This window comes from Heliangelus exortis, chromosome 6 (assembly GCF_036169615.1).
Source record: "Heliangelus exortis chromosome 6, bHelExo1.hap1, whole genome shotgun sequence".
Lineage (NCBI taxonomy): Eukaryota > Metazoa > Chordata > Aves > Apodiformes > Trochilidae > Heliangelus > Heliangelus exortis.
In genome coordinates, this window is record NC_092427.1 from 27482421 (window position 1) to 27494665 (window position 12245).

At 35.6% G+C, this 12245-nt stretch overlaps 1 protein-coding gene across 7 annotated transcripts in view; it reads right to left on the reverse strand.

The window, feature by feature from the left end:
- Positions 1-12245, reverse strand: part of UBR3 (ubiquitin protein ligase E3 component n-recognin 3) — a 103669-nt gene that overhangs the window by 62944 nt on the left and 28480 nt on the right. For all 7 annotated transcript variants that reach the window (XR_011726560.1, XM_071747399.1, XM_071747398.1 and 4 more), the window contains 9 exons: positions 9302-9530; positions 5857-6036; positions 5021-5154; positions 3025-3111; positions 2384-2449; positions 2206-2295; positions 1382-1510; positions 1249-1301; positions 465-598 (listed from right to left, as the gene is read on the reverse strand). Coding sequence is in view for 6 of the 7 variants with exons in the window: in XM_071747399.1 (XP_071603500.1) it covers positions 465-598; positions 1249-1301; positions 1382-1510; positions 2206-2295; positions 2384-2449; positions 3025-3111; positions 5021-5154; positions 5857-6036; positions 9302-9530 (1102 nt within the window). In the remaining variant the exon portion in view is untranslated. The remainder of the gene's footprint in view (positions 1-464; positions 599-1248; positions 1302-1381; positions 1511-2205; positions 2296-2383; positions 2450-3024; positions 3112-5020; positions 5155-5856; positions 6037-9301; positions 9531-12245) is intronic.

Consider the following 12245-nt stretch of genomic DNA (forward strand, 5'->3'; position numbering starts at 1 on the left):
AATTTAAAAAGACATTTTAAAAGCATTGTTTTAAGACACATATTCAGCTTACATTTGCCATTAAACAAAAGTTAAACTTCATGCAAACATTAATCTTAAGTAATGATATAGTGCTATAAAATTTTAGCAAAAGAAAAAGGGAAGGAAGGGGCACAAATGTTATGAAAGACAACTTCAGCCAGAAAAGACAATTACAAACCAAAACCACTGTCTTTCTGAAGATCATGTAATCACATACACAAATCAGCCACTTCCACTGAAGCCATTTTTCTCCATTTCTATGTATTTTTTCTATTTCTAATTCATAAGGGAATAAAATTCAGTAACTGGCAAAAATGAAGCCAAGTGCTGAATGCTTTCAGTTACTATATTGCTAATCAGCTTTATGGCAGCTACTAAATGCTGAATATAAATGAACAGGAATGTTATTTACGTGTAAGTATTGATAAAGCAGTGATTCTTACCTAAATGTAAACGAAGACTTAACAGAAGGACCAGAAATGTTAAGGCTCCTTCCAGCATGGACCTTTCATGCTCTGAATCAAGAACTGTATTTTGATGCTGTGATGCCATGGTTAACAGATCTACCACCTTAAATCTGCACAGCAAAGAGCAAAGTCAGAAACATCATTCTCCAACATTAAAACACCAACATGAAATGTACTGATAAACATAGGATACTATTTACAACAGTCCAAAATCCATTACATGTATTTTATTATGTATTCAGTGACATGAAAACATGCATGAAAACCCTCTTGGTTTTAAATTTGGATTTTAATTTAACTCCCTATGGAATGTACTACAGTGATATTTACTCCACATGAAAATACCTTACATCTATAGATATATAAAAATTAAGGCAAATTAATTTGTTTTCAAACACTGACTTTATTCTGCACAGAAAACCAGACACCCTATTTGTCTCTCTTACTACTGCAGCTCTATTTATCTACTTCTTCAGGCTAACAGATCCTAAAAGCACATGCAAAACCTAAAAACACCTGAAAATGTGCAGAAAACAAATGTGTGAAGCCTGTTCACTAGGGTGCCGTAAACCAAAATCCTGTATAAAATTAAACATAAACCTTCAGATACCTCTTTCAGTAGAGCACCTCCAGTAAGAGTTAGTTTTGGCTATGCATAGTTTCATCACTGAAAATATGAGAGAAATACATGCAATTTCTCTCACACGGCATAAATGAGTCAACATAACATTGAACAAGAGCATTCATCTCTTAATCCTACCTTTCAAAAACAGATGAAATAAAATAATCTGGGTCCAGCCTAGAGGCACAGACCTGCAGAAAGAGAATAAATTAATTTTACTCAGTAGTTTGTAAACAAGCATTGGTTTGGCTTCTCAGAAAACGTAACTTACTTGCAGCAGATAAATGTCAGGATCAATCATTGAATTGCAGAAATGAGACTGCACATAAGTCATAGCCTGTCCTTTAATTTGCAGGCCATTTCTAACCCACATGTTGCTGTGAATTTCAGAAAGACTTGCCTATTAAGGTAAAATAGAATACAAATTTACAAATATTTCAGGGATATTCAGGTATTCAGTCCAACATTATCAGATCACCATTACACTATCACACAGATGCATAGGAACAAGGTTATGAAACAGATACCATACATATGACATGACATGATCTTTAGAAGTCCCTTCCAACCCCTAACTCTCTATGACTCTATGACAGCATACTGCTGACAGCTTACATACAAAAAAATATAAATTTTAAAATTTTAAAAAATGTTGCAGGGTGCAGCCATTCTTGAATGCATTTGCAACTTAGAATATGAAATTTTAGGATTCAGTTTTCAATTCAACTTGTGCTCCCTTGGTAACTGTTCCATAAACATGCGATTCCATGTTTTCAAAGGGCTGGTTTCTCCTACACTTTTGAAAGTGCTACACTGAGTATTATCATGATACTTCTCCAAGTATGAGAACTAATGCCACGTTTCATTTTGGAAATACAAAGCAAAAAAAAAAAAAAGTTTATCTTAGCTACTCAATTTATTCTAGCTACTATTGTCCTATACTGCTTATTTTGATGTTTCACACTTGAGAAATACTCCCTCTTATCAGACACTTCTAAATATATTTCAATGACTGTGGTTAGAAAACTCAGTCAACTTTTTTTTTTTTTATTGTATATCTCTACATCTTCATCAAGGTCAGGAGTCTGACCATACCTGAATCTGAAGTGGGTGAATCATTAGTTTCATCAGCATCTCTTGATCTGGCAAGATAGTATCCAGATCTAGTTCTTGGCATTTGACAGCCTAGAAATAAAAACAAGCACACCCTGTACTGAAACAATCACATTCACATGTAATTTCCATCTTCTGTGCAACTAAAACATGTGCTTACCTTACTTAAAAACATGGCAAAGTAACGGTGCAGTGGCAAATGAAAAGTGACCTGGTTAGGAGCTGGCTGGAAGATAAAGATATTTTAATATAATGTATTTTTCAAAAAACCAAACGTACAAATGTCTATGTCACAACTACTCAGAAGAGAACCCTGCATATCTTAATTCAATGGGCTTCTACAACTCTAGTATTATTTCATTACCCTGCACTTTCTGATGATCCAGAAATTTCCCATGTTCAGATTCCTGTTGTTAATCTCTCGCTAAGCCCTCAGTAGTTAAGGACATTCTGAACTGACTGAGAGTATTGCTTTCTAAGGTGGCAAACAGCTCCTCTCTACCTTATCAAAAAGACTTTTGTTTTGCCATTGCCTCATCCAGCAGAACAGTAGTACATCAATGGCACTGCTTTTAAGACTCAAAAAGCTAAAGCTTGCACCAACAAATCTGAATCAAAACTATAAATAAAGGATCCTGGGACAACATTTCAACTACCAACAGCAAACTAATTTCAGCAAGACAATCTTTTTTCAATCAGTAGCTAGAATGATTATTTAGCTGAAGGGGGGGGGTATGCACTACCTTTGAAGTTTAATCAGATTTTCACAGTACTTGGCTTACATTCACTAAGGATATTTACCTCATCCACAAAGTTGATTGCATCAAACCAGTCCTGAAGTGCTTCAAGGCAGTATCTGACAACATTCCGTGTGTATTCCTGGGTTTCCTGCAGTTAGAGAAACCAGTGTACTGCACATGCCAAAAGAGTTTTATGTGTCACCATTTTCCTAATAAACCCAATATTCCTAAAAGAATATTTTTACAGTACATTAGTTATTCACTTATCATATGAAAATTAGTAAATGTTAGGTCGGTTTTATTGTTACTCTATAATATGATAATTTCAGTGGTGAGAATTAAGGCACCTTCAGAATGTTCAGCTGATCCTGGTGTTTAATTTATCTATTTTTTAACAAAAAGTTCAGAGATGTAAGCATTAAAAAAACATTTTTCCACATGACAAAAAAGAATGGCTGATGTCCTTTAAGTGTTATTTATGGAAAGGTCCTTACAGTTTGCTAATACAATGCACCTGAAGTGCAGTAACACAATACTGCACTGCCTTTAACAATAAGCAAAATTTGTTGTGAATGTATGATGTATTTCTATGATTCTATAACAATGCCCTAAAACTATAATACACTGCAGATTATATCATACATTTCAAGACTAGAGCTGTACACTGCCCTCCAGAAGCCCAGCAGTGATGTGCAAGAAAGGAAGGTGGGAGGTGAGCTAAACCAAATCACTGTGATCAGTGGAACTTAAAGCCTCATTTCATACAGACATTTCCTTTAATCTCTTTCTCCTAAACACAGACTCCAGACCAACCTGACACTCTTAGGATCTGTGTGACACACTTCTCATGTAAAAGCCAGCATTGCTGTGGCCAGCCAGAAGCCTTGCAAGTGCCAGCTGGCTCAGCCAGACACCTTTTGTCATCGGGAAATACAACAGCCACACACCCATCAGGCTGCTCCACCCTCTATGGTAGCCATGCTCTGCCAGCATTCCCTCCCTTGAGAGACACAAGCTGGAACCTCTTGCCACCCATCAGGCTTAACTGAACAAGTACAACAAATAAGGTATAAGATTTCTGAAGTTCTTTCAGATTTGAGAACAACTAAAGGGGTCAAACACAGCAGTGAAAGTGTGGCTGACATGCTGAGAGGCAGAGCAAGTCATCACAATAGGCAGAATTTTTCCCCCTTAAACTAAAAAGGAGTATTTTAAAAAGCCAGCAGTTGTCAGTTTTCAAAATGTAATTTAGGCTCAAAAACCTGATATATTCATAATGTATCACTATAACTTATATCACAGAAAGGCTTTTGCAACTGCCTGATTTAAACTCATAAAATTGCACTGTTTGCTCATGCATGTTTTTCAATGCCTAGTTCAATTCCAGTATTAGTCTCATGGACACTATTATGTATCTTATTAACCTAATTTCAAGGATGAGTATTTTTTTCATTAAAAATAACCATAAACTCACAATAAAAAGATCCTTCACTTTATGTATATCTATAAGCTGATGGTTCTTATTTTTACTATAACATATTTTACAGTATAGTAATAAGTCTAACTCTAGGAGACCATGAGATGACAGAACCTAAGCCTTTTACCTCAGGCTTTTAGAAAAAACAACTATAAATTACTCCATGCCCCATTATAATGAAGTGTATACTTCCACACACAAATAAACACCAAATCACATTAGGGATGACCTTACTTCCCAGTGAACAAAGGCAGAGTAATTCAGAGACATTTATCAAGTTTTTAATCAGATTACAATTTATTCCATATGTAAAGTTATAAGGAATAACTACATATGGAATGACTGTACATATCTCAAAATTTTAGTCCCACTTCTGGAGACAATAAATTAGCTATTACCACAAATTCTATACTCACTATACACAGAATCTCAGTTGATTGCCTTTTTATATATTTGGTAGACTGAGAGAGCAAAACCTAAGTCTTTTTAAGCACATACTAGACAGACCTTTCAGATTTGAGAACTCAAGAACAAATAATGAATAAAGTCAAGAATAATGACAGAGACTTGTTAGCCTTACCCTAACTTTACAGTGTGACAGGAGACCCCACATTGGCTGGGCACAGGCTTCCAGCTCAGCAGCAAAGGCAGCATAGTACGTCTGTGACTCAAACTCCACATGCTCATTTAATTCTCGTTTATTTAAATTCATACCTTTAAAGATTTAATCAGAGTTATACAACAAAATACTTAACTAGGGCTAAGCAGAATGCAGTTATTTTTAATGTTCTGCATTCATACATTGAATAAGACAAAAAAAAAAAAAATCACAAAGTGTAACAATCCATCTTATCTGACAGCAGTGTAATAGGTAAAATAGAAGAACAAGCACCAAACTTTGAGCAGAAGCAGACCAGAAGAGAACAATAGCTCAAGACTGTGTGGTAACTGCAGCCCTTGATGTTCAGGTGACAGTAACATGGACAGCAGCTCTGCTAATTTGAACCTCACTTTGTGAATGGGAACATTTGGACGGAAAATGGTCCACTTTCCAGACACAACATTTACCAGCATTGAAAAAGTTCATAATTTTTAAATTTACCCAGTGTTTTAATTTACAGCTTCGCCAGTAAAACACTTCTCACACAAGTTTGGATTCAGCCTGAGAACTTTGGCACCACAAATCTCAGTCAAGTCTGATTAAATCAGTCTTTAAACTAGTTCCCACAAGACAAAGATCCATTAGATCATTTTCAAATCTACCTGTTTGCTACAATATACTGTTCCCTTCCAGGAATACAGTCTTATAAGGTTACTAATGAATTATTTATGTTCATAAAGTGTAAGGATTTTGCTACTGAAAACATTAAACTGTCCTAACATCCTTGTATTAATATTGATTTAAAGGTCACATACCTTGAAAGAATGATACAAAATTCATCCATGTTACCAAAAGACTGTGATCATCCAAAAATTTCTTTGCCACACTTTGGTGTGAAAGTATGTTTATAAAATCACTAACCAGGGGCCAATAAGTATTGTTCTTCAGTAGTGCTTCCCCACAATTCACCACAACATGTAGACTATTTTCTTCATCTGGATTTTAAAAAGAAAGAAAGAAGAAAAAATACTTATTTTTCTTCTTGTTGTAAATTTAAAGTAAAATTAAAAAAAAAAAATTACAAGATAAAGCAAAAATACCAATTAGGATTTATGGTAATGTTGCAATCACAGATGGAAAACTGCAGAAAAGAAGAGTTATTTTGTGGTACCTGAAGTTGTTTTCTCATCAGGGACTCATAGACATAGATCTTACCCAAGCAATACAATTCCTATTATGAACATATGAAATCAATTCATATGAAATCAATATGAATTTGACATACTTCCAGTGAGCAATCTACCTTACAGAGGCAAACAGGAATGTGAATCTGAAAGACAGTAGAGAAAAGCAGCCTGAGACCAGGGCAGGAGAAGGTTCCCAAAGCGAGGGGAGTGTGCATGAAATGGGATTGGTCCTGGATTCAGGATGCAAGGGTAATAACATCAGTTGCTACTCTAATTCAATAAAACATAAAAAAGAACATCTTTCCTCTCCAGATAATGAGGCATATCTGTATCAAGAGTGGTTCCCTTTGGTATATAGGTAAGCTTTTTTTCTCCCCTTAGTTATAAGTACTAAAGAAAATGATCTTTTCTTTTTACTCTGAGGTTGCGCAAAAAGCTTCCTTTCTGAGGGAAAAAAAACCCAAACTCTCTTGCCTGTTATGCCAACAGGTTTTTTAAATTAAATATCATACAGTATTTTGCTCCTTACAAGTTTTACTTCCCAATAACACAGCAGAGTCAGAAGAATTAATCAGATTTCATCCTGAAAAATATGCTGCTTACCTTGCACACAATTATGAACAGATACTTTGTTATTACAAGGCATAGATCTCCATTTCTTAAGACTGACTCCTACCTACTACACTAAAGCACTGGAAAGAACAGAAAACCAGAAACACTTTGCACAGCTTCTTGAACTTCTCTGCAACAGCTAATCAAATACTCTTGAATCTCTCTCTTGTTATCTGGTATATCTGCAAAGAAAGTAAACTGGGTCTTGCTGCTCCCATATGCTCACAAAGCCTATCCAAGAACAGGCTAACACCTCAGTTGGCTCTGCCTGAATTCTCTGGAAGACTTTACAAAGAGGTAACAGTTACATTTTTGCTGATACTCTGCCCCAGTATAGATCAAACAAATCAGAGTTGCTTCAAATTGGCAATGGTGCTGCCTCTTACTCAGAGTACTCTCAAGTCAGGGTTAATGTAACAGCAGTCAAAGGAAAAGAGTTGTTGGAATTTATGGGATGAACCGCTACAAAAACTTTTTTGTTGAGGTAGGAAAAGTAGGAGGAAAGTGCTGATAAAGAGAAAAAAAGTCTGTAAGCACACAGGTACATACATCTTCCTTGGAAGCCAGTTTTATTATCTGCACCCATATTGCACATCCTCATCCTTTCACACCAAGTGTGAACTAGTAACACTTTTAAACCTGGTGTCAAGGCAGCCCCCTAGGTCAATTCTGTTTCAGGAACATGGTTTGTCACTTGGTATCCAGAAATACCTTTAATGAGCTGTATACTTTCAACAGGGGCCAGCTGTAAGAAACAACTAGGGACTGTGAGCAATGCAAACTGAATGTGCCTTAGCAAATACAATTCCTGCCCTATGTTCTCCTTCTTCCTCTCCGACAAGTTTTCTCCATCTCTCCATTGGCTGGATGTGTAAACTTTGACCCTTTCAGATACTAAAAGACTTATTTGCACCTGCTGTACCAACAGAATTCTCAAGTTATCTCAACACAGACTTTTAACAGACTTCTCATTATTTCCAGCATTGTAAGCAATACCTTGAACGAAACACAAGATACAAGTCCCCAGAACTGCAAAAGACGACCAGTTAGAATATGAGGGGAGGAAAAAAACCCAATGAAGTATTTTATTAAGTTTTTTTCTGCCAATTTACAGTATGCCCAACCCCTCATATATAAAGCAGTGAGAAAGAAAAGTTGTGAAAACACCACAAAGCACTGGACAGATTCCATGATGTCTTAGTTAAGACAAATCACTGGTTCTGAGGAAAAGAAACAGGTAACTTCCAGTCTTGGGATAGCTGCTCCAGGCCACAGCCTTTTCTCACAAATATGTCTGATGTCATCTAACTTACTAGCTCCAGCTAACACAATTCATTTACACAATTAATTATCAGAAAGTTTCTTCAGAGAATGTCTAATCACAGCCACAGCCTTTTCCTGTTTGGCTGAAAATTCTGATGCATTACAGAATCATACCACCATGCTATATATATATCCCATAATGCCCAACAAGTAAAAACAACTACTTAAAAGTAGTTTTAAAATACATTCCATCAATATGGAATTAGTTTAGGAGAAATCTTGATAAACAAACTGTTAAAAGAGTCAGTATTTTTCTTTGAATACTGTGAAGTAATCTATGTAAGACAACAGAAACATTTCTCATGCTGAAGTGCAGCTGAATGAGGGCAGTCTTTACAGCCAGTTGACTGAGGATTTCACTTCCAGTACAGTTTTCTTTATTAGCCTATACATAGAATAGGCTCAGAAAAAAAGGACATTTCAGAAAGGAAAAATTAAAGTTTCATGCAAAAGTTGATGGCACTTATTTGGCAGCAGCAGTCAACCTGTTTAGAGAGTATTTTCAAATTCAAACTAGGGTACATGAAAGCATGAAAACTGAAGTCAGCAAGATTTATTGTGCTATTTTCAGAAAACAACAGGTAAAACAAGGAGCTGTTTTCACTGGAAAAGTTAAACAGTGTGCACTCATTCAAATTAAAGTTGCCACTCTGCCAACCAAAAGGTTGATCAAATGATTGTATTTACAAATATTAAATCATTCACGTCTAATTACATAAAGTTTTATTAATGCAATCACAGGTGGGAAAAATAAAAACAAATTTAAATACTTCAAATGGCTTGTGAAATGCTTTGAAAATATTTTTTACATTAAAGTCTCAATTTGCATATAAAATTTCGTATTCATATGAGCCTCACAAATACTGTTTATGCACATTACTCAACTAATAAAGCACCTGGAAGATATTGCTCTGTATTCAAACCGTGTAACATTCCTACAAAAGAAAACCTTGCAAATCAAAGGACAGAGCATTGGTATTACTTTTGATAATTACATTTCTTGGAAATTTTGAGACTCAGCCTCCTCAGATCCTGAGCTGGGGGGGGAGGATGGTTTGATTACAAAAAAACCCAAAACAAATTATACGTCCTCTATAATCAGTTTACTAACAAGACACAAACAAATGAATCAACCTACCTTGCAATTCACTTTTAATAAGGCAACTTTCCATCATATATAGCAGAACAGTAACCATAATTTCCAGCAGCTGACATTCTTCTGTTACTTGGCGTGCTAGTTCTTCATTGCTGAACAGCTGAACACTGATATGCACAATCCTATTAGACATTGTGTCCGATTCATGGCTTTTCTTCAGTGTTTTCATAATAAATGCATAATGCTGGACAAAAGTTTTGGTAAAAGCAATCTGCAAATTACAAAGGAATTTTGATGTTAACAAGCACCATAAAGACTATCTTTCTTTCATTATATTCTTTTACAAAAGTACACTCAATATATCCTAGCAAAAAACACTTGCAACAGCAAACTAAAACTGATGGTCTGATTATCCTATCCCATGTTTAGTTTCTAGAAACAGTCTACTTGAAAAGACATCTCTAGAGAGGGGTAACTTACAGCTCCTGTTTTATTATTTTATACCAAAATCTAATCTTCTCATTCTATGCTTTTCCCTGTTTAAAAAAAAAATAAACACAGAAGTGCTGAAACAAGTAATATAAGGACTCCGCATACCTGTGAAACCTGTAAAGTTCTGATAATAAATCTATCCTGAATTTTTAAAATCCTACTGCACAGACATATCCCACAATGATACACTATGAATGATGAGATGTGGTGCCTATTAAAGCTGCCTTAACATGTCACTTGCACTCATCTATCCATGGAATAAAGTTTTCATTTATCTGTCACAGCTGACATTTCAACACTGAATTTTATCTACTATCACTACACATCCTGTATTTTTAAAATAAATCTTTACTGCTTTCCCCTAAATAACTGAAGTCATTAGCAAACTTCAGTATTCTCCAAATGCTTATTTTTTTAAACCAGATCATTATTTAAATATGTCTATAGATATACATATAAATCTTAGTAGAATTTCTTGTCCCACTCCATTAGCCTCAGACTGCATTGTAACCCAACCTTCTGCACTGCATATACAAGTGCATATCTGCCAGCTTTTAAATCCCTCTTCACTTAGTACTTTGAGTTCTGAATTAACACCATCTGGACTTCCTTGGCTTAATAAGAGGTAATACAAGCTGTGTACTTATGACAATCAAGGAAAATTTTCAGCTCCAAGTCTAGAATCCTCTGTCTGTTCCTTCTGGTACTATTAATCTTTCATAAGCCTAAAATTAGAGATTTTAAAAACACCCTCAGGTAGCTGTGTTTTAACCAGACTGTATACAAATCACCACTTTACCAGCCTCAGAGTCAGTGCTCCTGTATTTTTATTATAGCACTACCATGATGTTCTTATTTAGAAAATACTTCAAAAAATACAATTATGCCATAATGCTTCCATTGGGTACAAAGGCTACTTCTTCCAGTAAATATGTTCAAAAATAAAGTTGCTCATGGAAAAAAAAATAAAATAAAAATGGACCAGGGTGAGGATGGGTATGTCACTGCAGGAAACACTACGACCCAGCTTAACTTGCCTTCCTTTAGGTGGTTCACAATGCAGACCTGCATAATAACTGGAAGAGTCTTCTACACAGAGCACTCAGCACAATGGGAACTGTTTCCAGCTGAAGCCTTTTTGGAACAACATATTCACAACACTTATGCAGACCTAAAACGCCAGTATTCCCAGGCTGAACAGCCTACCATATAATTTTATTTAATTTAAAGCTTGATAAAACTTTAATCACTGGCAATTAAACTTCTAGCAAACATCAAGACATTTACACTCCTAATGTGAAGCCACAAACACACACCTGATACTTTAAGTTACTATATTAATGCTGCTAGTAAAAAAAAATAGTGTATTTATATAGTACGTCTGCACATTATATTATGTTTAAATACAATTCTCAGGTTCTGTGATGTAGGAACTACATATTAGTTGTTTTACAAGTAATGCAATTCAATTTGATGGCAATTTGTCCCTTCTAAGGACAAATTTTGGCTTTATTTAATTATTATAAATCAGCACACATCCAAACTTTCTGTGTCTCACATATATAGTAACAATATTCTGAAAGGACTATAGATTTGCTATCACTATACTCTAATGATAGAGATTCTGTAATACACTTTAATAAAGAAAAGAAATCAGCTTTACTCTTATGTTGACTTGGAAGATAAACAACTATAACCCTTTCCAGTTTCGAGAGGAAGTTAAAATGCTGAAATACTGAGGGAAACTGCAGTGTGTATATAAAAACAGCCTTAGCAGGTGGAGTCAGTCCACCCAGGTCAGTAATCTGCCTTTGAGTGGCCAAAGCCACAACTATGGAAAAATACAGAATGGAGAGAGTATGCAGGTATTGACATAAAACACCTTTCCCAATACTTACTCAGCTTCCAGACATTTACAAGAAGTGGTATCCCAAGACAGACATGTTTTCTGTTTGTTTTATTACCTTCACTGACTTACTCTATATGACCTTGTCCAGCTTCTAAATTTCTAGCATTCGCAAAAATTTTTTTCACCCAGCCTTTCCTCTTGGTGGCCACTCAACAATCCCAGAACTTTTAGGAGCCTAAAATCAATCCCATGTTTCAGTTTAAATTTGCATCTCCCATGTTTACATTTTCATTACAAACAAAAAGGTAGTTCAGCCAGTTGAAAGTTGTCCTAAATGAAGCTTCCAACAGGAAAACTGTTCTACTGAATTTGTAGAGTAGGATATCCAGGGGAAGTCCTATTGTTGTCATAATTGCCTCAAGGTTCCCTACAGCAGGTGTCTGACGAGGCACAGCATCTCTGATAATTGTGTTTGTTGATTCATTATCTCTACCAGATGCTTTTGCATTTTTCTACTGCCAGTATTCCAGATTTCAGCAAGGCTCTTGGATGATTTACTCTCTTCCACCAGCTTCCTGTTTATTGCCAACCCCTTCTTTGTCTTCTCTTTGGTCATATGAAGGTCAGTCCTATTTGTCTGGGACC